Source organism: Ciconia boyciana, chromosome 9 (assembly GCF_034638445.1).
Source record: "Ciconia boyciana chromosome 9, ASM3463844v1, whole genome shotgun sequence".
Lineage (NCBI taxonomy): Eukaryota > Metazoa > Chordata > Aves > Ciconiiformes > Ciconiidae > Ciconia > Ciconia boyciana.
In genome coordinates this window covers 43,645,721-43,667,882 of record NC_132942.1, presented here as the reverse complement: position 1 = coordinate 43,667,882, position 22,162 = coordinate 43,645,721, and the positions used below count along the sequence as shown (strand labels likewise).

Below are 22,162 nucleotides of genomic sequence, written 5' to 3'. Positions count from 1 at the left end.
AAAAGCGAGGAGACGGTCCGCCCGCATCCCGTCAGCCCCGCGGGCAGGGGCCGCTCCTTTGCGGCTTCTCGCTCGCCCCCGTGTCCCAGCGTGCACCGCGCTTCCGCTCGGCGGCTCCTTCCGGTCGCAGCCCGGCGTAGAGGACGGTCGCCAGGTCGTCGGGCCGCGGCGGGCAGCGGGGGCCGGGAGGGGGGTACCGGGGCTGCCCGTCCCCCGCCGCTGGCAGGGCGGGCCCTTCCCCGCCACACCCACCCGCCCCGGGGAGCGGCGGGCGGGCGGGCGGCCGGGGCAGCCCGGGTTGGAGGGGGGGAGCGCTGCGGCCTCGCCCTCCCCTTGAAGGGGTCTTGGCGCCGCTCCCTGCTGGTGCGGCGTCATATCGCCGGTGTCGCGTCACGTCGGGCGGGTGTGAGGCGTCACCGCTGGGGGTGACACAGTGGGGGGGGCGCCGCCCTGCGCCCTGAGCCCCACGCCGAGGTCAGGCGTGGGCCGCGGGCTCCGCGCTCCCCTCGCGGGGGGGTCGTGGGGTCTTTAGCTGAGACCAGGGTTTTTAGCTGAGATCAGGGGCCTGTGAGAAACCCGTGTGCTGGAGCAGATGCGCCGCTGCCAGCGAGCCCTTGCGCGGGCGCACGGCTCTGTGGGAGAAACCGTTAGCTGGGTGCTTGCCCTTCCCTCGGACGTGTCGGTGTTGTTCGCTGCTGGAGCGTTTCTTCGGTGGATGTGAGATGTGTCTAGACTCGGCTCGCCTGGAGCTCCTGGCTGGCGCCCAGTAACGATTTGTTACTGCGTGAAAGCATCCCAAGCTGACTCGAACAAGGGAATGTCTTTGAGTTCCAATACAGGAGGCTGCGGGGAAAAAGTGGGAGAGGAAGACTCATCCGCGTAGCTCTAGCGGGGAATATCCCTGAAAAGCCCGGAGCCGTTTGGCAGCGATGTGCTGCCCTTCAGAGAAGGGGCAGGAAACCTCTAGGCCGGCTTTTCTTTTTTATAGACAAATAGAAAATGGTGTTATTTCACCTTTGTACGTTCGATGGCTTCGCTTGACGCTGTTGTTTTGTCCCAACAGGATGTTGGCTTCAAGGGCATTCAGCCTCATTGGGAAGAGAGCCATTTCCACCTCCATCTGCCTGAGAGCGCACGGACATGGTAGGTGGCAGCTGCTTTGGTTTTTTAGTAAGGACGATAAAACAAGCGCTTTAGAGGAAGAACACAAAAAGCTGTTGGTTTGGGTAAGGGAAGAATTGGGATAGAGGGGGGTTGCGAGGCTGGTGCCTTGCCTGCTGGCAGGAGAGCTGTCTGGGCAGCCCGTGCCAGCAGGCGGCATTGCGGAGGTGCGGGCAGGGCTGACTGCCGCTGGGGAGGAGGCGGGAGCCCAGGGCCAGGCAGAAACTGGGATGGAAAAAGCGTAGAGGGCTTCTAGGTATTTGGTAGAGGAGGCGATCAGTGTGACAGCTGGAAACAAGAGGTGGCTGGGACATTAATAAAGTAATTTTGGATATTACCTTTTATGTAGATCCCTCTTCTGCTTTATTCTTACGCTCTTAAAATAGCACCCACTTTAAGCACTCTTTCTTCTCCCTCTTCCTCCCTGATGAATGCTTCATCTGGAAGTCTCTTTCCCCCCAGGATTCCTTAACTGTCATCGCCTTTTTGACTGAGCTGTTGGTTTTTTTGTATTGTAACCCGTAAGAGAGGCTTGTGCAGGAGTCGGAAGCTTGAACGGGTGTCTCTTCTGTTCCCACGTGCAGCTGGTGTTGTCAAAGCAGAGGATTTCAGCCTCCCAGCCTATGTCGACCGTCGTGACGTTCCCCTGCCTGAAGTGGCCTTTGTAAGGGATCTCTCTGCTCAGCAGAAGGCGCTGAAAGAGAAGGAAAAGGCGTCTTGGACCGCTCTGTCTGTTGATGAGAAAGTTGAACGTAGGTAGCGGGGGCTTTAAGTTAACCCTACAGCTAGATACGGTGCGGTCTGATCTGTTGCGCGTTCGTTATTGACAACTTTTACTAGAAAGACTGTTGAGGCAGCTGTTAAACCCTGCTCTTTCTAACGGCTCTGCCAGCAGAGCCGTGAGCCCAGAAGGAGCTTTGTTAATTACGACGGAGCTCCTTGTGTGTATGCAAGTGGAGATCAGCGGTTTGTGTTCCTGGGATCCTTGGTGCTCTTTCAAAAAGTTAGAAGCACCTGCCCTGGTGTCTGTTAGGTCCCTGAGGTCAAGTTCAGCAATTTCTTCCTCTTCCAGAAAACAAATAACAATTATATTTGTTTCTTGATTCCCATCTGCCATCAACAAGCCAGAAAAAAATCTCTTCATTATAACAATATGCAATTGTTAGTCTAGCTGAGTGAAACGAACCCTGTGTGTTTGAATGTTAATGACCTCAGCATTACCGAATTTCAGCCAATTAAAGTACTGAGCAGGTGTTTCGACTTGCAAATAAAACCGCATCATCTTTTCTAACTGCCGCCATGGTACGCAAATGAGAATCTGACCTGCGAACGGCACTGTGTCCACCCGTGTCACAGCGAGAAGCTTTAAAACTCCTTTGGGAACTGCTCAAATATTCATAAGCACTCTGGTTGGAACTTCAAAATCTTGTGGGCCTTAGTGGCAAAGCTGAGAGAAGCCTTTTGCGATACAAGCGTTCCCGTTGATGTTATTTGTGCTAGGAAGCTCTACGGTCAATAACCGTGCTGGGAATTGGAGGGAAGGCAGGCGATTTCTCCTTCTGTCAGGCCTATAACGCAACTTTTGCACAAATTTATAGTAATCTATAAAATGGAGACTTAACGCTGACCTGCTGGGGGGTGAAACACATGCGGGGATGGTGAAACACCACTCATTTACTTTGGCACAAGTGCCTTGGTCTTGGTGTGGGAGAGGCCAGCTAATTCAGCAGCATTTTTAACATCCTTTCCCTTTCGGTCAGCTTTAGGCTTTGGGTCACCTCTCTCTGGAGAGCGGCGTGTTGCCTGCAAGTCACAGGAAAAGTAAAAGAAATGATTTGATGCTTTTAACTTTTTTTTTTCAGTGTATCGTATCAAATTTAACGAGAGCTACGCAGAAATGAACAGAGGAACAAACGAATGGAAGACCGTCCTCGGTGGAGTACTGTTCTTTCTTGGTGTAACTGGTCTCATCCTCATTTGGCAGAAACATTATAGTAAGTAAATGCCATACAGCGTTAACTCTTAAATGAAGAGCAAGATCAATTGATACCTGGTGGGAAATCAGAGAATTCTCTGTAAACTGCTCCGGGGGGTCAGAATGGCGTATCGAACAGCCGTTCCCGTGACCTCCTGGCAGTTGCTGGTTGTTAGTCTCTGAAAACTCAATTCTGGAGTTGTAACTTCGTGGAGATCAGCGGGTACGTGGCCTAAATGTTCAGGAAGCTGACTTGTAGAAAGGTGAAGGTGGTGGAGAGAGCTTTGGTGGGAGGAGAGGAAAGGGAGGGGAAAGGGCTGTCGTACACTAACGATCCCAGAGCTTCCCCTCCGTGTGAAATCCGCTATCGCAAAAGCTTATTGCAGCCTTGGTAGGAAACATTTGGGTTTCTGCCATGTTTGGCTTCCTTCCCAGCTGACGATCCTACCTCGAGGGAGCCCTCCAGCTGCCGTGAGGCAGAGCACGCAGTTAAATGAGCTGCTCTCCACCTTGAGGCTTCATCTGCTCGCGGTGAAAGCAGGAGAAGGCTGTTGTCTTCGTGCAGATGAACGAAACGGCTAGAGAATCAATGCGGGAATCTGGTCTGAGCTGAATGCTTCAGAAATTGGATGTAGGGGGTGTAGGTTTGAACAGACGATGGCGTGCATGTGATCGGCACTGATGGCTTCGGGGAGGGGGAGAAGCTTTTCGTTGGGAACCGAAGGTACAAGTTTCACAACTTGCCGATTTTGTATCGCCATGTAATTCCGCCTGCTGTTGAATTGCAGTGTACGGCCCTATTCCGCACACCTTCTCTGACGAGTGGCTGTCGATGCAGACGAAGAGAATGTTGGACATGCGGGTTAATCCCGTGGAGGGCATCTCTTCCCAGTGGGATTTTGAGAAGAACGAATGGAAGAAATAAAGCAACTCAGTGGAACCCTGCTCTGCTTGAATATGAAATGATTCCATCACCTGTGTGTGACCTCGTTGCTTATGTACTGGAACAACCTCTCCACCTACATAGATGCTAATAAATGTCTGGTTAACTTGAAAGTTTCCTTTTATTGGTCTTCACATGTGTTTGTTGTGATGGTAATCTGCAGTGCAGGATGAGGGGCAAGGCTTTCCCAGATAGTCTTGTCATGGGTAGTGTATCGACAGTGTTAATCGGTTAAAGGGAATGTTTCTGGGGCACAGCCAGCAGTCCCGCTGTGCAGAGGTCGGAGCTACATGTAAGGTAAGCAGATCCCAGCTCCTGCGGAGGCTCGGCGGCCCATAACCACTCCAAAAATAGCACGTCGGCGCTCCAAAAGGCAGCGGCGCGACCGAACTGCGCAGGTTGTGTGACGGGGATCGACGCTGCTCCATCTGTCTGTCCTCCTTGTGAAGGGAACGTGTTCTCAACAGCACGGGCAGGCTGCAGACCTCGCTCCAGTATCCCGTGCAGACTCGAGCGAGGAAGAGGGAGAATCAGTAGATCTAGTTCAGCCAAGAGTAGGCTTAGATGAAACCCCAAAGTGTGTTTCATGCCTTGCCTCTTGCGTGAGGTGACTGTTCAGAGGGGATCGCTGCAGCTGGAGGAGGGGAAGAAATGCCGCCTGTAGTGGGAGCATCTTGGAGCTTTTAAATGCAGTGGGCTGAATGAGTTCTGGCTCGCGGTTTAACGTTTTCGGGGCCTGAGCTACAAAAGCTGGTGCCTCGGCTTTGCTCTGCTTGTAGCTGCTGAATTTCTCCCTGCAGCTATCTCCTGGTGTGTCCCCCAGGCTTTCTGCAGGCAAACTTCTGCCTTCGGTTTAAAAACACCCCTCTGAAGACAAAAACTACTAAAACAAGTTTCAACTTTGGTTTGCTCTTTTCCTGATTACAGGACTGTCGGGTTTCAATCCATGTCTGTATTTAGCAGCTGTGGTGGAAAGCTTGGGGAGTCTCAGCTACTTGTGACGGCCCTGTGTGCTGGGGCTGGCCAGCCTTTCCCTTCCAGTCAGAGGAATTTGGGGAAGGTTTTTAAGGTGAGACGATTTGGTGGGAGTTAAGCGATGAGCTCGCCTTCCTGCATCTGAAAGATCCCTTAGGTGAAATGTTTGTCTCTGGGGTGCTGAAAAGGATGTTACAAGGATGACAGAATCGCAGCCTGGCGATGGCTGCGGGGTTTTCGCTATGCTCGCGGTTGGCTTTTCTCTGCTCTTCGTATAGCTCGTGCCTCTGGCAGGCTGATAGCGCTGATCGGGGAGGGGGCTGGTGAGCTGCCAGGTGTATCTGCTTCGAAAATTGATGTTTTGGAGCATGTGCTGGAATTGCAGCGCTGCTTTACAGCTCCTCTTATCTCCCTTGCTGGAGGGAGGGGGAGATGGGCTTATCCTCAACGCTCCATTAGCTGCACATCGCTCGTGCCATGCTCTGTTTTTCGAGGTAAGTGCCTTATTCTGAATTCTGCTCTCGTTCCTGTGACTGGGAGGAATTAACATGACTGGGAGAGAAATCCTGCTGAGTGCAGGGCTTGTGCCAGCCCGTAGCATCCCAGAATGAACCCCGGTGAGCATCGCTGGGACGAGGGAGTCGTTCCTCCCAAGCGTCCTCCTCTTCGCCCTCCCCAAAAGGCTGCGAAAGCCCCAGGGAGCCCGGGAGAGAAACCTGAGCCTTGCCATGGCCCCGGATCCTTATTTCATCCTCCCCTGCCCGGCACCAGCCACTCTCCTCGGTCCGCTTCACCTGCCGGAGCAGCCTGCCGCCGGTAAGCGAGCTGAATTTACTGGGGGTCTGCACGCTCCCCTCCTGACGCATGTTCCCCTTCCTCCTGCTCGTGGCAGCGGGATGCACTTTTGGAGGGGGGCAGGTCTCTCCATCTGAGACTTTTGGGTGCTTATTTGCAGATAGCCTTGGAGAACAAGAAGCTACCTGAAGCCTGACCCTGGGGAGAGAAAAACCATGGGGAGTGGAATGAGCAAGGTACTGGGGGGCCAGTGGGATGGTGGCCAGCATGTCCTCCTTGGGCAGAACCTTTCTCCTGCAGCCCACGGGGATGCTTGTTCCCAGACCGCCATGATGCCCTAAATACAACCGTTTGCATCTTCCTTTTCTCATTCCCCTTTGAAACTTCACGCAGTTGAGAAGGGGAATTAAGAAAGCAAACAGGGATCCCTGGGTTTATATCTGAGGTCATCAGCTAAGTGCCTGCGGGTGTTAGAAAAGTAACAGCTGGCTTTAGATGCTCGTCCCTTGGAAGGTGAGGCCATGGCATTAAAATCCTCAGGTCCCTGTGGGGAAATTTCCTCCCCTTGCCACCCCCGGGACGTATCTGTGCCTGGCAGCCATGTGCTGCGAAGGGGGAAGTGGGGTTTTACTGCTGCTTGTTGCTCAGCTGAACGCCAGGGCTGGCAGAGGGGATTGATTTCTGTTTGTATCCTTAAATAACTGCTCGGTATGTGTGTTATCCAGTTTAAAATTAGACTCTGGGACAACAACGGAGAGACCAGACCAGGGCAAACTCTCTTTGCACAGCTCTGGTGTGATTTAACACCAGGGTTTCACCCCCTGCAGATGCAGCCTGACCTGCAAAGTGACTTTTACAGCCTCCCTGGTGCCACCAAACCCTCTTGGGGAGCCCGGGCTGCCTTTGCCGGGGGCTGGGTTGGTGCAGACACATTTGTGTTGCAGGATCCGGCTTTGACTTGATAAGATGCGGGTCTCGGCGTCCCCCTTCTAGTGGTAACAGCTTTGCTGTGCTGAAGGCAGATGTTTGCTGAATCCAGGTGTTCGCACCCCAGAAGCGGGCTGGGGTTCAGCTGAATGGTAGAGGTGAGCTGGATGTGACCCAGCGCTGTTGAAAACCCTTCCTACAGCATCTCAAACCAGGCGTCTTCTGCCAGATGGGTGCAAAAGAGTCCATTTGGGAACCAGCTCTTCCTTTCGGTGCTCCTGGAAACCGCTCTGGCAGGCTCTTACACCCTGTAAATACTCTGAGCTGCCCCTTTTTCTTCTTCATAACCCTGCAGCAGTGAGTTGGAGACCAAATTTGTATACTTGATGGCACTTACTGCAACATCCTGGCCAGAAAAAGTATTATAAATAGCCTATGCCTTTGCCCGTCTATCCCTGGCTGGCAGAGGCAACCTTTGAAACTATTTGCAAGAGGTGGTTGCTGTAGAATAGCAAAATAAGCCCGAGCCCCAGCAAGCTGGCCTGCCTCCGGGAGCCAGGGCGATGGGGGGTCCCTGCTGGAGCCCCACCTTGAAGGAGGAGGCTGGGGTGGGCCGAGATGTCTGGGGAATCCAGCCCCCAGCACTGCCTTTCCCATAGCAATAGGACCAAATGCAAGCCCCCTCCATTTATGTGCTGAGTTTTCCTGAGCTCTGCGCTCCTGCAGGGGTTTGGGCTGGTGGTTTGAGTGGGCTCAGCCTCTGATGTTCGTTAATGAAGATGATTCACTGATTAGGTGCTTGCTCTATCGTTGCCTCGGGAGTTTGCTGCCGGATGCCCTGGCCCTGCTGGTACCAGGCACGCAGCTTGTTGCTCCCGCCACGTCGGATGCACGTTGTTCCCGGCGCCGTCTGAAATCTCTCTCCTTTTTGTCACCTCCCAGGTTGTCAAAGGCCTCTACCTCGGGAACATCCGCGGTGAGTGCCTTTCTCTGCTCCACCTCCGCAGGTCTTGCTGTGGGATCCCTGGGCAGCTGGCAGGGCTGGAGGAGCCCCTCTCCTGCTCCCGACTGGGGACCTCAGCATCTTCCAGAGATCCAAAGCCCCCCAGAAGCCCCATCCCAATTGCAAGTGGCCCCATGCACCTCTAGCCCGGGAAAGGGACATCTGTGGGGAGTGGCGGTCACCAGCCATGCAGGAGCACCAGGGAGCCCCTGATATGGCTGGAAACCTCCCCACGTTTGCTGAGACAGTATTTACAGCGGGCCAACGCCTGGCTTTCTTGCTGGGGCCTCTGGCCCCGTGAGGAGTAGGGCGAAGCTTGGCTTTCACCCAACAGCAAAGACACAACCGCCTTTTCCAAATTAGCAGTATAATTTCTGATTCTGGGGGTGGTTTTAGGAGCCTGCTTGAATACCCAGTGCATCCGAGGGGGATTTTGCTATGAAGGAAGCGCATGGCGATGCCTGGTCTCCTTCCCTGCATTGTGCGGGGTGAGAGGCAGCGGGCAGGGGCTGGCACGGGGGTCGAGGGGCCGGGGGTGATGGATAAGGGTTGCTGGTGGGTGCTTGATTCAGCAGATCTCCCAGGAGGGCAGGCGACTCACGTACCGCTCCTGCTTCCAGACTCTGAGGACCGGGAAAACCTGCTGAGGAACGGGGTGACGCACATCCTCTCCGTCCACAGCAGTGCCGCGCCGGTGCTGGAGGTGGGTGCCCGGGTGGGGGACTTGGGGGACCATCCCGGGGGAGCAGGGGCTGGGAAGGTGCAGACGGGACACACGCTCTTCTCCCGGCGTGGGGCAGAGAGGGGAGCAGCAATGCCGGATTTGCACCAATTTGCACCGTGCGATGCTGAATTGCCCCCAAAGAGGCTCAGCGCTGGCTTTCGGAGGGGGGCAGGGGGAAAGGGGTATTTTGGGGGGCACGGCCACCCCCTCGATGGTTTTTAGGGTGAAAAGCCTAGCGCTGGCGGGGCCGGGACCCGGCGGGGCGCCCGGTGCTGCCGCGGGGAGAACCGCGAGAGGGCGGCGGATCCCCGCGGATGGCGGCGCCGGGGCCGCGTCCCGCCCCGAGCGGGAGCGGGGCCACAGCGGGACCCGGACACCCCAACAACCCCCAGGACAGGGGGTCCCGGGCCGCCCTGGCTTTGCCTGCCCGCCCCCCCGCCATCCCCCACCCGCGGACCCCGGAGCGCTACGGACCCCTCGGGCTGTGGGTGGGGGAAACTGAGGCAGGAGGGAGGTGCCCGGTGGGTTGATGCCAGAGGTTCCAGTGCACAAATCCTGCCCGCACGGACCCGTGGGCCGGCTGGAGCCTGCAGCAGCAGGAGGAGGAGGAGGAGCAGCCCCGTGTGTGGGGATACTCTGGCCACACTGCTCACGTCGTGGCGGACGGCCACATGCGACTTCGTCCCGGTGTCGGACCCGCTGCCGGCTCCCAAATCCCGGGATGCTGCGGAAGGTGAAGGGGACTGCCAGAACCCCTCGTCCTTTGGGGCCACGATGGCTGGGAGCCCCAGCAAAACACCAGCTCGAGCCTTTTCACCCGCTAAAGCATTGAGTAACGTGAAGCGGGGAGAGAGAGAAGGAAGGAGGCCACATAAAATTGGTGCAAAGAAACGGCTCGTGGCTGGAGAAGGGGCAGCTGGTGGGGCTCGGAGCATGGCCAGACGGGTAGCAAACCGCACGGCGAGCTTACAACACGGAGCAAGCCGCCGGGCTGGTGGAAAGGGGAACCGGGAAGGCATGGTGGGTTGAGCAATGTGTCAATCACGGCCCTGGGTTGGGAACCGCAAACCCCAGCGCCGTTCCCATGCGTGGCCCAGCTCTCCGAGGCGGGATGGGGGCACCCAGCCCTGTGGGGAAGGGGAAGCCGCTGCGAGCCCAGCAGTTAATCCAGGATCGGGGTGTGGGTCGGGGTTTGGGGAGGAGCGGGGTCGTTTCGGCTGCTCCGCTGGTTGGCACGGTGGCTTTGATGGCAACGGTGGCTCTCCTCGCTGCGGGGAGGTCGTGCTGGTGCCAGGCATGGCAGGGCACAGCCAGGTTTTGGGAAGCCGCAGCCCATCGTGGCTCATCTCACCAAACCTGTCGGCGTTTGCTTGCTGGTCCCCGTGCCCCTGCCTGATGCATGGTCCCCTTCCACCCACCAAGCTCCTGCCTGCACCCACCATCCCCTGCATGCCGGGGAGCCGTGGTTTGGCCAGGGGCGTGGATGAGGAACCCGCTGGCTCTGGTTTTCTCCCCCCCCGCCCCGGCCTCTCCGGCAGCTTCTCCCTGGGTGGAGAGCAGCCAGCTGGCAGCCATGGGGAGCCGGCAAGTGGCACATTGCTGCGGCACCTTGTCCCCATCCTGCGAGAAGCCGTGGGACGGCAGGGGCGAGCACGGGATGGGGCTGGAGAGGATGGATGGGATGGAGAGGAGATGCACGGGAAAGCCCGCCCGTGCTCATCCTTGCAACGTGGGTCTTTCCAGCACAGAAAGATCCCCGTGCCTGTCCCGCTCTGCCCCTTCCCTCCTTAAATGATCGGCTTTTTCCAGCCTCCCGGTTTGCCCTGCAGTGGAGAGAAGCGAGGGTGGCCCATGGGTTTGGGCTGCATCAGCCCAGGGGAGTCCTTTTGGCAGCGATGCCACAGGGAGCTGATGGAGATGGGGCAGTCCCTGGTGTTCGGCCGTTTCAGCTCTGGCTGGCAGGATTTCCACCCATTTCACTAAGAAGAAAAAAGGGAGGAAAAAAAAACACAACACAACCAAAACCTCAGATGAAAAGGATCTAATTTTAGCGCAGAACAGGGAGGTTCGAGGAAGCGATGTTTCAAAGAAAGTAATCTGACCTACGCCAACATGCGGCAGGATGATTTGTTGTGTATTAAAAGGACCGGGAGGAAATAACTCATTGATGAGACTGACTTCATCAGTGCGTGTTCGCACATGTCTTCCTGACGGGGCTCGCCGGTCGGGGCCCCGGTGAAGGGGTGCCTCAGTTTTGGGGGGCTCCTGAGCATCGTAGCGGTTCCCCGCAGCCTGGCCTCTCCTCTGGGCTGAAATGGGGGGGAAATACCCCAGGGTGGGATGGATGCGACCCTTCATGTTTCTCCCTACCCATGGGGAGCGGAGCGATGGTACCCGAAAGCAGACTGCGGCTTTCCCCTCACCTAAGAGTCAGCTGGGGAGAGGGAAAAGAGAGAAATGGGGGATTTTGTGTTTCTCGGAGGTATCTCATTATTGCAACCATCTTTGCATTGCAGGACATGACCTATCTCTGTATCTCAGCCTCGGATTCATCCAGTCAAAACCTGTAAGTCATTTGCCATCCTTTTGCCTCCCAGCATCGTGTGTTGGTCGCTGTCGGTCAATAAAAGTTCAGATTCTGCAGAATGAACGTTCAGTTCATTCATGCTGCAAAAACTTGGTATCATTGCTGAGCTTGGCAAAAGCTGTGGTTCATTCTCAGGCGGTAAATAGCATTTGTAGGGCTTAAAACCTGTTTCTGTGCGTGTTTGCAGTCCGTAAATTTAATTTTCTGTCAAATTTCAGAATTATTCTACTGGGCAGGGTTGAAAACTGGAGCATTTTTTATTGGTTTAGAAAGAGAATTGTTTGTGTCGATCTTCCAGACATTCTCCTTGGAAAGAGAAATAAAATATTTATTAAAATTAATATTTTTTTCCCCACAAAGCATAGATACTCCTAAGTCCTTTAGTGACGTTCTCGAGATGAAGTTGGCGAGAGGTGCTGCAAGGAAGGCCCGGGCTTTCATGGGATGCGGTGCTGGGGTGCGGCGGGCACAGGCACTGCTGGCACTGGGGTGGTCGCAGCACCCCGCTGCTGCTTTGGGCGACGGGCATCCATAAACCATCTGTGCAACCAGAAAACGGGTGACTCCGAGGGATTTTTCTCACCAACCAAACCCTAAAAAGGATCGAAACTTGATGCACAGTGACCGGAGTGAAGCCTGTTTGTGGAGGTGTTGGTTTTCCAGCACCCTTGGGAGCAGCCGTGCCTGGGGGTGTGATTCTGCTTGCTCACGCTCCCGCTGAGCGGAAAGAGAAGCTTTACAAGAAAGCCCTGCCTCAGCAAGACCAGGGTTTTTTGGTTGTTATTTTTTCTCTTCTCTCATATCTCTGCATTTGTGGCATGTCTACCAAAAGGGAAAAAAAAAGGGGGGGGGGGGGGGGGGGATAAGACTGGCTGCCGGAAGGAAGACTTATTCAAGGAACTATTTTCTGCTTGTCATTTTATGCCTCGGATTTCACAACCCTGGTGAACTTCGTGTCCTGCAGAGGAGATGCTTGTGACTCAGGACCTCAGTGGCTCTCAACATTACCAGGCTGCATGCCCCGATCCCATGCTTCGAGGCTGGAAAAGCATGGGGAGAGCTTTCCTCTGCCTGCCCACGTGGGGAAAAAAACCCCGGGGACTGGGTGAGGATGGATGGGGTGGCTGAAGCGCTCACCTGCCTCCCTCTGGGATGGGCTGGGAGAGTGATGCTGTGTGCGTGGAGCGGGCTGGAGGCTAGCGGCAAGCGTGCCAAGGGAGCTGGAGGAAAAAGCATCGTGTCCTTGCGAGCAAGGTGCATCCCTGCTGGTCCCAGCCAAGGGGCTGAAGTGGAGGACTGGGATCTGGAGAGCTTGGACCTGTGTAGGCAACACGTGCAGGCCCTGGGGATGCTGTCTGCTCTGCGAAGATAAGTCGGACGAGGAGAAATCCCCCGGGATAAGTTTTAGGCAGGGAAAGGTCCCCCAAAGGGTGATGCTCTGTTTGCTACAGTGGTCAAGGAGGAGGCACATCTGCAGCCCACGAGGAGCAATGGACTTACATTCCCTTTCAGGGCTGAGAGGCTCAATATTTTTAGTATGACCACATCTTCAGAGACTCCCCCATCTCTCCTCCTCTTCTTGGGCACCAGAACCCCCTGCTATTTTTGAATACGTCCTTGGCTGGTTTCTTAGAAGGCACCAGAGCCCTGTCCACCCAGGGCAGGGTGAAGAGCAACCCCTCCCACGGGCTAGCACGGATGGGGGAGATTTTGGAGGGTTCTGCCTTGCCCCCGCAGGGAAGCCAGCTCTGAGCCCTGGAGGGGTCTCGGCGGAGGATGCGCTGGGAGCGAGCCCTCGGCGAGGGGCATGGGGAGAATAACTCTGCAGTAGCTTGCGCCTTGGCTTCTGAGAAATCAGGAAGGCTGTGCCGGCGCACGCCCACCCCATCACGCGGAGGCAGAGGAAGTCCGGCGCCGGGGCAGAGGCACTGCTGGCTCCCGCACTCGCTGCTGGGCGGCTCTGGCTCGGCTGCACCAAGGGGACCTTCTTCTCCTCCTCCCGAAAAAGCTGGGGCTGTATGGTCAGGGAGTCCGCCAGCAGCCCAAGTTACCCAGAACCAGGTTTTCTGCCTTAACACTCCCCCAGGGATTGGTGGGACCGTGAGGGCGAGCAGGGATGGGCAGCAAACACGTGCTGAGGAGCTGAATACCTGGCTCGGCGTGGGCTCTGCGAGATGCCTGTTGTCTTTGAGAGGGATTGGCAGTGGCTTCCAGCATCCCATGCGGTGATGAGCAGGAGGGATGCGTCTCACCGGAGCCTGTATAACCCTCCCACGAACACCTACCTCTATCTCATCAGTACATATGGAGTTATTCATCCTGTTTTCTAGGTCTCCATGCCTTCAAAAAGATGGGTGCTGCTCATATTGCTGAGCATCCAGCTCAGAAGGAGAGAAGCACCATAGCACGTTGCAGCTGAGCTGCCAGAAAGCCCTGGCTCCCCGACCTGCCACGTTTTGCTGCGAAACTTGCTGGTTAGGGTTAATGTGCTCCCTCTGCCTTGCCAGCAGTTACCGGTTATGCTTTCAGGAATGCAGGCAGCTATCCAGGGACAAGGCTGCTTTGTCGCTGGCAGCCCTACCTCCCTGGCACGGGCACCTCTCTGTGCCCTCCCTTGGGTGGGAAGGGGCCGGAGAGGCTGCTTGGGGTGAGGAAGGGAAGGGAGTTGCACCATTTTGGGACCTGCAGGCAAAACGCCTTGGGAGCCACCTTCTCCCTGCCTTCTTCCCCACCGGCATCTTTCCCTTGGAGGGAACCGTGTGTTTTTGGCATCCTTTGGGAATTAGGGGTGAGCCGATGGCTCAGGACAACCTCTGACGTGGAGATGTGCATGTTCCTTGGGCACAAGGTGACACCTTGCCCTGGAGGCCGTCTCCCTGGGGTCCTCCCTGAGCTGGTTTGGCTGATGGCATTGCTTGCTCCCATCCCGATGCCTTGGGAAGAAGGAAATACCCCGGAAAGTCTCTTAGGTCATTTCCTTCCTGGCAGATGGAGATCAGCCCCTCTGCCTTTGCCTGGCAGAGGAAGGATCTCTGCTCCCTCCACACGCCGGTGGCCCAGGGTGGTGGGAAGTCCTGGCAGGGGACATACAACTGCTGCTGCTGGTGCGGCCAGGTGCCTCGCAGGGGTGGGCAGCCCTCCCATCCTCACTTCCCTGACTCTCTCCTTGCAGGCTGCAGCATTTTAAGGAGTGCATCAAGTTCATCCACGAGTGCCGGCTCAGTGGGGGAGGCTGCCTCATCCATTGGTGAGAGCTGCTGTCACCGCCTCGCGTCCTCGGTTCGCATCAGTCCTGTGGGAGGTGGGGATGGGCTCCCAAGAAGTGTCCTCAACGTCGAATGTCACTTGTGGTGGGGTGGAAGAAGAGGAGAAGACAAGGAACAGCAGGAGGGTGACAGGGGAAGGTCTCCACTGCCGAGGCCCATGGGGATGGGTGGTCCTTGCACTGAAAACCTGAGCATCCAAAGAGGTGGGACAAGCTAGAGGAGGGGACAGGGGGAAGCCACCTGCCCGGGGCCACCGGCAGTGGCTCCCTGCCCATGCAGCTCCTTACCCCCACCCAACCCACGGCCGGGGAACCTGCTAGCACCCCAGCGAGAGGGGGTGCCCATGGGAAGATGCATCCCATGGGTGTCCCTTGCTGCGGGGCCGCACCAGCCTCCGTAGCGGGAATACCTCTCCCTGACGCTGCTCCCTTGTGCCGTGCCAGCCTGGCTGGGGTCTCCCGCAGCACCACCATCCTGGTGGCTTACCTCATGACGGTGACCGAGCTCGGCTGGGAGGGCTGCCTGGCCGCCACCAAGGCCGTGCGGTCCTACGTCAGCCCCAACTTTGGCTTCCAGCAGCAGCTGCAGGAGTACGAGGCGACTTTGCTACAGGAGGTACGTCCCGTGCCGACATCCCCTTATATATGTGTCTGTGGCGTTTGCAAGCAGGCATGGCTCTTTTGCATGCAGCTCACTGCAGGAGCCAGCTGTTTTGCCTGAGCTGGCTTTTGTGCATGCTATTTATTACCTGGGGATTTTGGGTTTTGCATGCAAAAGAAAAAAAAAAAAAAAGAATAAAAAAAAAGAAGTGCCTAGACATTATGTGAGGGCACTTAAAAAAGCTCTTTAAAACCCCAGTGCTTTTCTTGAGAGTTCAGCTAGGACACAGTGGGAGGGACAGGCGAGCATCAAGTCCCCCAGGAGCCCTGGGAAGGGCACGGGGCCGGTTCCTGGGAATGCAGCGCAGCCGGAGGCGGAAAGGGGGAGAGGAGAGGGAGGAAGGCTCTTGTGAGCAGCGTCGGGATGTCTGGGCGTGCTTGGATCTGGCAGGGCTTCCTCTGACAGCAAGTCCTCTGCTTTTAGAGGCAGGCGACAGAGGCAAGTGTTGATGGAGAAATTCTCCCCAGATAACGTGGAGCAGCAGGTTTTAGGAGAGCAGAAGCCCTGGATGGGTCGTTCCTGTCCCATGCAAGGGAGGGATGTTGTTGTAGTTGAGCCGAGCTGGATGCTGGCAGCTGGGAGCGACAGCGGCATGTTTACTCGGGAGAGCACTAGTTGCAGAGATCAGAGCTGCACTTTTGACCCGGAAAGCCTTCAAAAGGAAAGGGAAAGGCCTTTAAAAGCACAGCTCCCACCCGGCTCGCTGGCTGTCCTCCAGCATCCCACGCTGGACCCTGCTCCTCTGCCCAGCACTGGGCTCTGCGGAGAAGGACCGGGGTCCAAACCTGCCCCAGGAGAGCACACGGGCCACAGCTGGATCTCTGCAAGGAAAGAGCAACCCGCAACTTGACATGTACAAGGCATCTTGCAGCCCATGTCACCCCTAAACTTGGTCCCATCCCTGGAGGCAAAGCCCCCCCGCATCCGCTGTAGCCACGGGCATCGTGCGACGGCCCCGCGGCAAACGGCGGTGCAGACCCGGCGGTCCCTCCAGCCACACCAACTGGTTCAAGGGGATTTCTGTCCTCCCAGGAGAGAGGCAGGGACAGCATGTGACATTGGCCCAAATGTCAGCCCCTTCCCCGCCACCGAGTTCCTTTCCCTGAGTGCTGGAGGGAGTCGGCAGCCACTGTCACATGAGGGACGCAGTCCTGCCCTCTTATCGCTGGCTTGCAAAAAACATCCGCGGAGGAGGGCAGAAAATGGTCCAAGGGATTACAAAACACCCGCGGTGCTGGAGATTCCCTGCAGGGCTTCCCCCGGCCGGGCCAGCTCTCCCTAACCCTTCCCATGCTCTGGCCACGTCCCAGCACAGACAGTGAGGTGGGGCTTGCTGTGCGCCCCGCTCCATCCGACCTATTCCTCCTGCTCCCCAAAATCCAGGCTGGGCTCAGCAGACGCTGGACTTTCTTCCCTTTCCCTTAGATGCTGCTTTTTCGTCACCTCGAAGTTTTGCCGGAGGCTTTGCAAGCATTTCCCTGAAAATACCAAAGGCAGAGCCAAGGGCAGAGGCACTTGGATGTGCTTTTCTGAGCCGCAGGGTTTAGCAAGAGCTGCCTTTTACTTGGAACGCCCTGTGTTCCCCACGATCGCAGCATCGGGGAGGGAACCTGCAGATGGCCCACATGGGTGGACTGCTGCTAGCACGGCCCCGGGGGCAAAGGCTGGGTCCTGGAGTGGGAGAGCTCTGGCATTACTCACCCGCAGCTGCATTTGAAGAGGGGGAAGAGACAGAATGGATGCTCCAACCTGACCAGCGATGCCCTGCTCCAAGCTCACCCCTGCGCCCTCCGCCTTTGCAAGAGGAAGGGACTTGCAGGCAGCACGGGCAGGTTAGCCGGAGCGGATGGCTGGGTGTCTCGTGGGGTGGTGGGCACCGTAGGCGTTCACCTGCGTGGCCAGGAGCCCGTGGGACCCAATGCCGCGTGGGTCCTGTGCCTTGCTTCATGGCAAGCAGCAGTTGGCTTGCTTACCTTGGCTCTGGGATGTCACACCTTGTTCCCGTTTGTGGCTTTGGGGTGGTTTTCTGTCTGTGTAGGTACGATGCAGGAGCAAGGTTATCGTGACCTGAGCTTCAGCTTTTGCTGAGGGTAGAAAAGAGGTTAAATTTCCCCACTTAGCCCAGCTGTCATCCCGGCAGGCAGCAATTTGGAAATCCAGTGCTTGGGAGCAGACATGGATAAGGTCTGGGCAGGCTGCTCAGGAGGAAAAGCCTCGTTTCTTGTTGGTTAAAACCTGCGAGGAACAGGTCAGTCCTTCTGGGGATCTCCTGGGGACCTCCTCCCTAGGGCTGTGGGTGAGCATCCCTCCGTGCCTCGGTTTCCTCCATCCGGAGCAGGGACCTCAGATGGGATCCCGGGAGGTAGAAATGGGGAAGATGCTCTCTGGGCCTGCCCAGCCGGCCCCTCGCCGCAGGAACCACGCCTTGAGCGTGCAGCTGTGGTTTCGAGCTGGCAAATGGTGTTTATGGGGGCTAGATGGATAAAGAAGGAAGGAAGGGACCAAGAGCAGCAGCAGGATGATGGGTAAGGTTAGAAAAGGAAGTAAGCGAGCACGGAGAAGACAGCATGGATGTGAGAGAGGGCACAGATGGGCGTTTGGGTGATGGACCCATCCCCCCCTGCCCCAAGGTCCCCCCGTGGTGCTGGCACACCGTGGCCAGGCTGCCTTTCCCCCCCCAGGTGCTGTCCCAGATGGGATGGGTGCTCCTGGCCCCAGGAGAGAGGAGGAGGGCAGTGGGTTAGTGGTCAGCACTGGAGGAAACAGGCTGTAACCACTTCTTGCTCTAGCTTTAAAGGGAAACGCCTGGCAGCAGCAGCAGGGTGCTTCCCCTGGCCTCCCACTGGCTCCTTCCCTCCTTCGCTGGATGGTGGGAGCCAGCTCTGAGGCTGGGCGGTGGGTGCCGAGCCTTGGTGGGTGCCGAGCCTCGGTGCCCAGGCTGGTCTTCCCACGTAGCTTCATCCCTCTGGAAGGGATCCCTCTTGCATGGGAGGGATGTTGCCCCCATCAGCAGCTGGCATGGATGGTTGTCCCAAATCCTGTCCCAAATCCTTTGGGACTCACTTCCCAGAGGTTGTTTTCTAGCAAGGAAATCAGGCTTGGTTCTCGGGGTCCACCCTGACCAAGAGGTCTTGTTGCTTGCAGACTGCAAGCGCACAGCAGCCGTGGTGAGTCCGCTGTCAAGGGAGTTGATTTGGGAAATCCAGACATTCCCGGTGGAAATCCCCCCTGCCCGAGCTGACTTTCCCTGGCTGCAGGAGCGGGGGATGCCCCCAGGGTCAGTCTCAGACTTAATCCTCTTGTGGTTTGTGGTCCCCAGGCCTGCGGCAGCCCTGGCAGGACAGGGCTGAGCTGCCTGTCCCGCTGCCCTGCATCCCTGCAGGACCCTTTGCACCTGCAGCCTTCGCATTCCCCGCTCCGTGCCCTCCATCCTTTTTGTAAGGTGTTTAGTGTTGCTGGGCATGCTCTTACCACCCTTCCCAGTAAGTCCTGCTTGCTGGAGCAGCTGGTTCCCAGCTATTAGGAAGATGGCCGAGCCCTGCCTGCTCCCCACGAGCACCGGGCAGCTGCCACGGCGGGTCCTGGCAGAGCTGCCCGTTCCTGCCCACGCTCTCAGGAGCCGCAGTCTGGGCCTGTCTGGCTGTTTCTCATCCCAGCAGTAGCGGGAAGCATTTCTGCGGACCGTCTCTCGCTTCCCAGCCACCTCCAGACCTCAGCCTGCTGCCAGCTGGCCCCCGGCCACCGGCACGCTCCTGCCGCCGGAGCAGCCTTCGCAACTGGCTGCAGCGATGGGGGGGATGAGGGGCACCCCCCAACAGCCCGGCGGCGAGCGAGACGCTCTGCAAACAACCCTGCCTCGGCATGCAAGAGCCGACTTGGCCGTGCAGCTTGCGGCAGCGAGTGCAGCTTGTCCCCGCGCGGCCACGGCGGGGAGAAAAGCGTGGGGAAGCTTTTCTTACAGGAATTTCGGGCACACAAGGAGCAGCAGCAGCTTTTTGGCAATGAAAAGTAAACAAAGCTGCTGTCCCGGCTGCAGCCCGCGTGAGAAGCTGAGGACGCTGCCAGCTCTCCGGGTCCATCTGTGCCAGGCTGGGGATGCGGGGAGCGCTCTCGATCAGGAGGAACCGTTGCATCTCTCGTACGACGCGGTCACGTCACGTGGCGTGCGAGCTCCTGCGAAACTGGGACCTTTCTGCTTGCTGGCTGTGGCTGGGGATCCCCCGGCCTCATCTGAGGCTGTGGCTGGGATGCAGCGGGTGTTGGCCCCGCTTGGCTTTGCTGCTTTCCACCGGGGCTGTTGCGAGCCCCAGCTCTCGAGCTGGGGATGTCTCAGCCCCCAGTGACCCTGACAACCTCTTTTGGCTTTGTCCTGGCAGTATCGCGCCTGGATCCGCCGCGACTATGGCAGGAACCCGTTCAAGGACCAGGAGGAGCTGCAGTGCTTGCTGGCCCAGCAGGAGCAGAGGCAGAAGGAGCAGCAGCTGGGGAGCAGGGAGAGCTCCTGGCTCCGCTCTCCAGCTCCCACCTACCCGCTCCCCTGCCACGCAGGTGGCACCGGCAGAAGCAGGTGGATGAACAGATAAGCAGCTGGCTGCTCGAAGGCAGACATTGGCCTTGGGGCTTGGAAAACTCTGTATTCCCTTTGCCAAATGCCTGCGGGAGGGTTCAGGTCTAGGGCAGCAAGCAGCCAGTGCTGGCCTCGGCTGTGGGCTCAAGGGTTGGGGGGGTGGGGGGTCAGGACTCGCAGACAGTCCCCTTGGCTGCCGGCTCCGTGTATACCTCTGGGCAAGCCGGTTAATTGATGACAGTGTCTTGCTCTGTCCCGTTCCCCCATTCCCCAGTGGGTCGCAGCCACTTTTCCATCACCCGTAGCAGCAGCAAGCCCCGTCCCTCTCTCCAGCAGCACAGTACCCTGCGGTCCTCCGGCAGGGCACGGCTATGCCAACGCAGACCTTGGAAAGCCAGAGCAGGATGAGATGGGGAGAGGCCACTTTGTCTTCTGCTTTGCAGTGAAGCTGGGGGCTGGTGCAGCCTGCGAGGCTGCCCCGAGGAGGGAGGGATGGGTCCTGGGGCGTGGGTGTGCTGCCAAGCCCGGCTGTGACCCCGTGGGATGGGGAGAGTGGCTGGAGGCTGAGCTGCTCCCGGGGCTGCAGATGCCCCTTGCCGTGCTTGGACTTTCCTGGTCCAGCCTGGCCTTAGCAGATGTCTCTCTGGCATTTTTCTTAACCCACCCCTCCAGGGAGGGGGAAAATCCAGTGGTGCCGGAGGCTGCTTGTCCCCACCGCCTCCATCCCTGGAGCCGGAGCGGTTTTGGGTTTCCCCTGCTGCCCGATCAGAATGTCCCTGGTTGCAAAAGAAGCCAATTGCTTGATTGGACTCAGTCGACCCACAGACCAATTTAGTGCTGTCCCTCTCCAACAGCCTTTTTAATATTGAAAGACCGTGACTGTGTCCCTTTTTCATCCCCAACTTGTACGGTGTGTTTCCAAAGCATGGGCTTCCTTTGCCAGGACTCCCCTCATCCATCCTACAAGGCGGGTTCCATCCCATCGACACAGTCCTTCTACATTTAAACCTTCAAATCTTCCACGCCAGCTTGGCCTTTTACTACAAATACCTTGCTTGGCTTCTCAAAAATATCTGTTCTGCAACCCATTCTGAGAAAAAGAAAAAGCCCTTAAAATATTTCTAGGAATTCCCTTAATGAAAATTTCTGGGTACTCCGAGTGCGACTGCGCTGGGGGTGACTCGCTCAACTCCTAATAAAGAGGAGAGTGATTAAAACTATGAGGATGGCTGGTCTTGATTTGCGGTGTTCCTGGTGGGAATGGAGGGATGGACTGACATGACCACTCCGTCGCTGTGCCCTGTTTCCTATTTTCATGATGAGAACCACCAGCAAAATTAAAAGTTTTAAAGACTCAATGTTTGGCCATAACGTATAGGATTCTGGGAGAAAAATTATGGGGGCTTTCCCCTGTCTTTTTACATTGGAAAAAGGGTCTCTGCTGTCTGTTATTCTACACGGAGGTACACCACGGTTTGTACCTGCAGCGCACACTGTGTGGGAAAGAGCCCCGAGCAATTAATGAGATCAAGGACCATAAATGCTGTTGATGGAGTGGCCTGAAGGGAAGTTGAGCAAACCAGGTTGATATTGTATTTAATATCTCCGTTATCATTTTAGGAAGCAGAAAAATGGAACTTGTGCACAGGAAAAAAAGAGAAGAAAGTTGGTTTCTGGTGTTAATAGGAAGTCATTGGAGGTATGTGATAAGCAGAGATTAGATTTGCAGTAGGTGTGATAACCTCCGTGGAGTGCTACCATCCTGCCACCTGCGCCAGCCCTTCCTGTCCCACGACCGGGCATCCCGGGACTCAAACATTCCCCAAGGAACTGTGGCACCAAAGCGGCTGTCACCCCTAGAAAAATCCCCCTGATTTTGGGGATGCTCCTCGTAAGCTGCAGCATCGCCCATGCCTGGCATCACAGAACAACCGCTGCCCAAATAGCATCTCCTAAGCCCAATTTCCCCCAAATTTGAGGGGTGTCCCAGGCAAATATATGTATTTTTCCACTCCGGCCTACATCAGTGGGACCTGTGGTGGCTTTAGGACTTCTGGGCACTGGAAGGCAAGCCCTGAAGCGGGTAAAACTGGGCTGATTTCCACTTCTTTCTACATTGCTAAGAGCTCTGCACACTTTGCTGCTCAGCTCTCCCGCACCACATCAGCCCTCCCGAAAGCCCGGTGCCTCTGGCGCGGGGCAAATCGCTCTGCTGAAGTGCGAATGAGCTTCCCAGGATGTTGCTCGCATGCAGGGAAATAGTTTGCAAGAAATTCCCGGCTGTGCTGCCTGCCCCAGGGTGTGTTTTGCATTTTCCCTTGCCAGCTGCTGGCCCGGCTGCAGGGCATCTCGTTCCCTTCCAGCCCGCTGCTGCCAGCACCGTGAGCGGGTGAAAAACCCATTTTAAGGGTTTTTTTATTTTATCCTCCTGCTGTTGGGATCCCCCTCGCCCCAGGGAATTGAGATTTTGCCTTGCCAGGCTGCCCATGAAGTTGTGGAGCCAAAACGAAGCCAGAGGTGTTGGAATCACCCTGCTGGCAGCAGGGTCGCAATTGGTCTCCAGCTCCTTGGGCTCCAGA

At 56.9% G+C, this 22,162-nt stretch overlaps 2 protein-coding genes across 2 annotated transcripts; both read left to right on the top strand.

Annotated features, from left to right (window-relative positions):
- Positions 1–14: 14 nt before the first annotated feature.
- On the top strand, positions 15–4,192 carry COX4I1 (cytochrome c oxidase subunit 4I1). Its single transcript, XM_072872568.1, has 5 exons — positions 15–154; positions 1,064–1,143; positions 1,746–1,913; positions 3,024–3,155; positions 3,925–4,192. Exons 2-5 carry the CDS (start codon positions 1,065–1,067, stop codon positions 4,059–4,061), a joined length of 516 nt encoding a protein of 171 aa, XP_072728669.1. The 5' UTR covers positions 15–154; position 1,064; the 3' UTR covers positions 4,062–4,192.
- Positions 4,193–6,064: 1,872 nt separating this feature from the next.
- On the top strand, positions 6,065–20,080 carry LOC140656622 (dual specificity protein phosphatase 22-A-like). The gene is made up of 7 exons (XM_072872565.1): positions 6,065–6,085; positions 7,719–7,752; positions 8,400–8,482; positions 11,020–11,069; positions 14,263–14,337; positions 14,800–14,971; positions 19,393–20,080. The coding sequence occupies exons 1-7, from the start codon at positions 6,065–6,067 to the stop codon at positions 19,597–19,599; spliced, it is 642 nt and encodes a 213-aa protein (XP_072728666.1). The 3' UTR covers positions 19,600–20,080.
- Positions 20,081–22,162: the final 2,082 nt, after the last annotated feature.

What these genes read in the sequence shown, in the direction of transcription:
- COX4I1 (XM_072872568.1), top strand. Translation starts at nt 1,065, where the DNA reads ATGTTGGCTTCAAGGGCATTCAGCCTCATTGGGAAGAGAGCCATTTCC. An exon ending in CCTGAGAGCGCACGGACATG is followed by an intron (nt 1,144 to 1,745) that starts GTAGGTGGCAGC and finishes TCCCACGTGCAG; the next exon opens with CTGGTGTTGTCAAAGCAGAG. An exon ending in TGTTGATGAGAAAGTTGAAC is followed by an intron (nt 1,914 to 3,023) that starts GTAGGTAGCGGG and finishes TTTTTTTTTCAG; the next exon opens with TGTATCGTATCAAATTTAAC.
- LOC140656622 (XM_072872565.1), top strand. Translation starts at nt 6,065, where the DNA reads ATGGGGAGTGGAATGAGCAAG. An exon ending in TGGGGAGTGGAATGAGCAAG is followed by an intron (nt 6,086 to 7,718) that starts GTACTGGGGGGC and finishes GTCACCTCCCAG; the next exon opens with GTTGTCAAAGGCCTCTACCT. An exon ending in GGAGGCTGCCTCATCCATTG is followed by an intron (nt 14,338 to 14,799) that starts GTGAGAGCTGCT and finishes GTGCCGTGCCAG; the next exon opens with CCTGGCTGGGGTCTCCCGCA.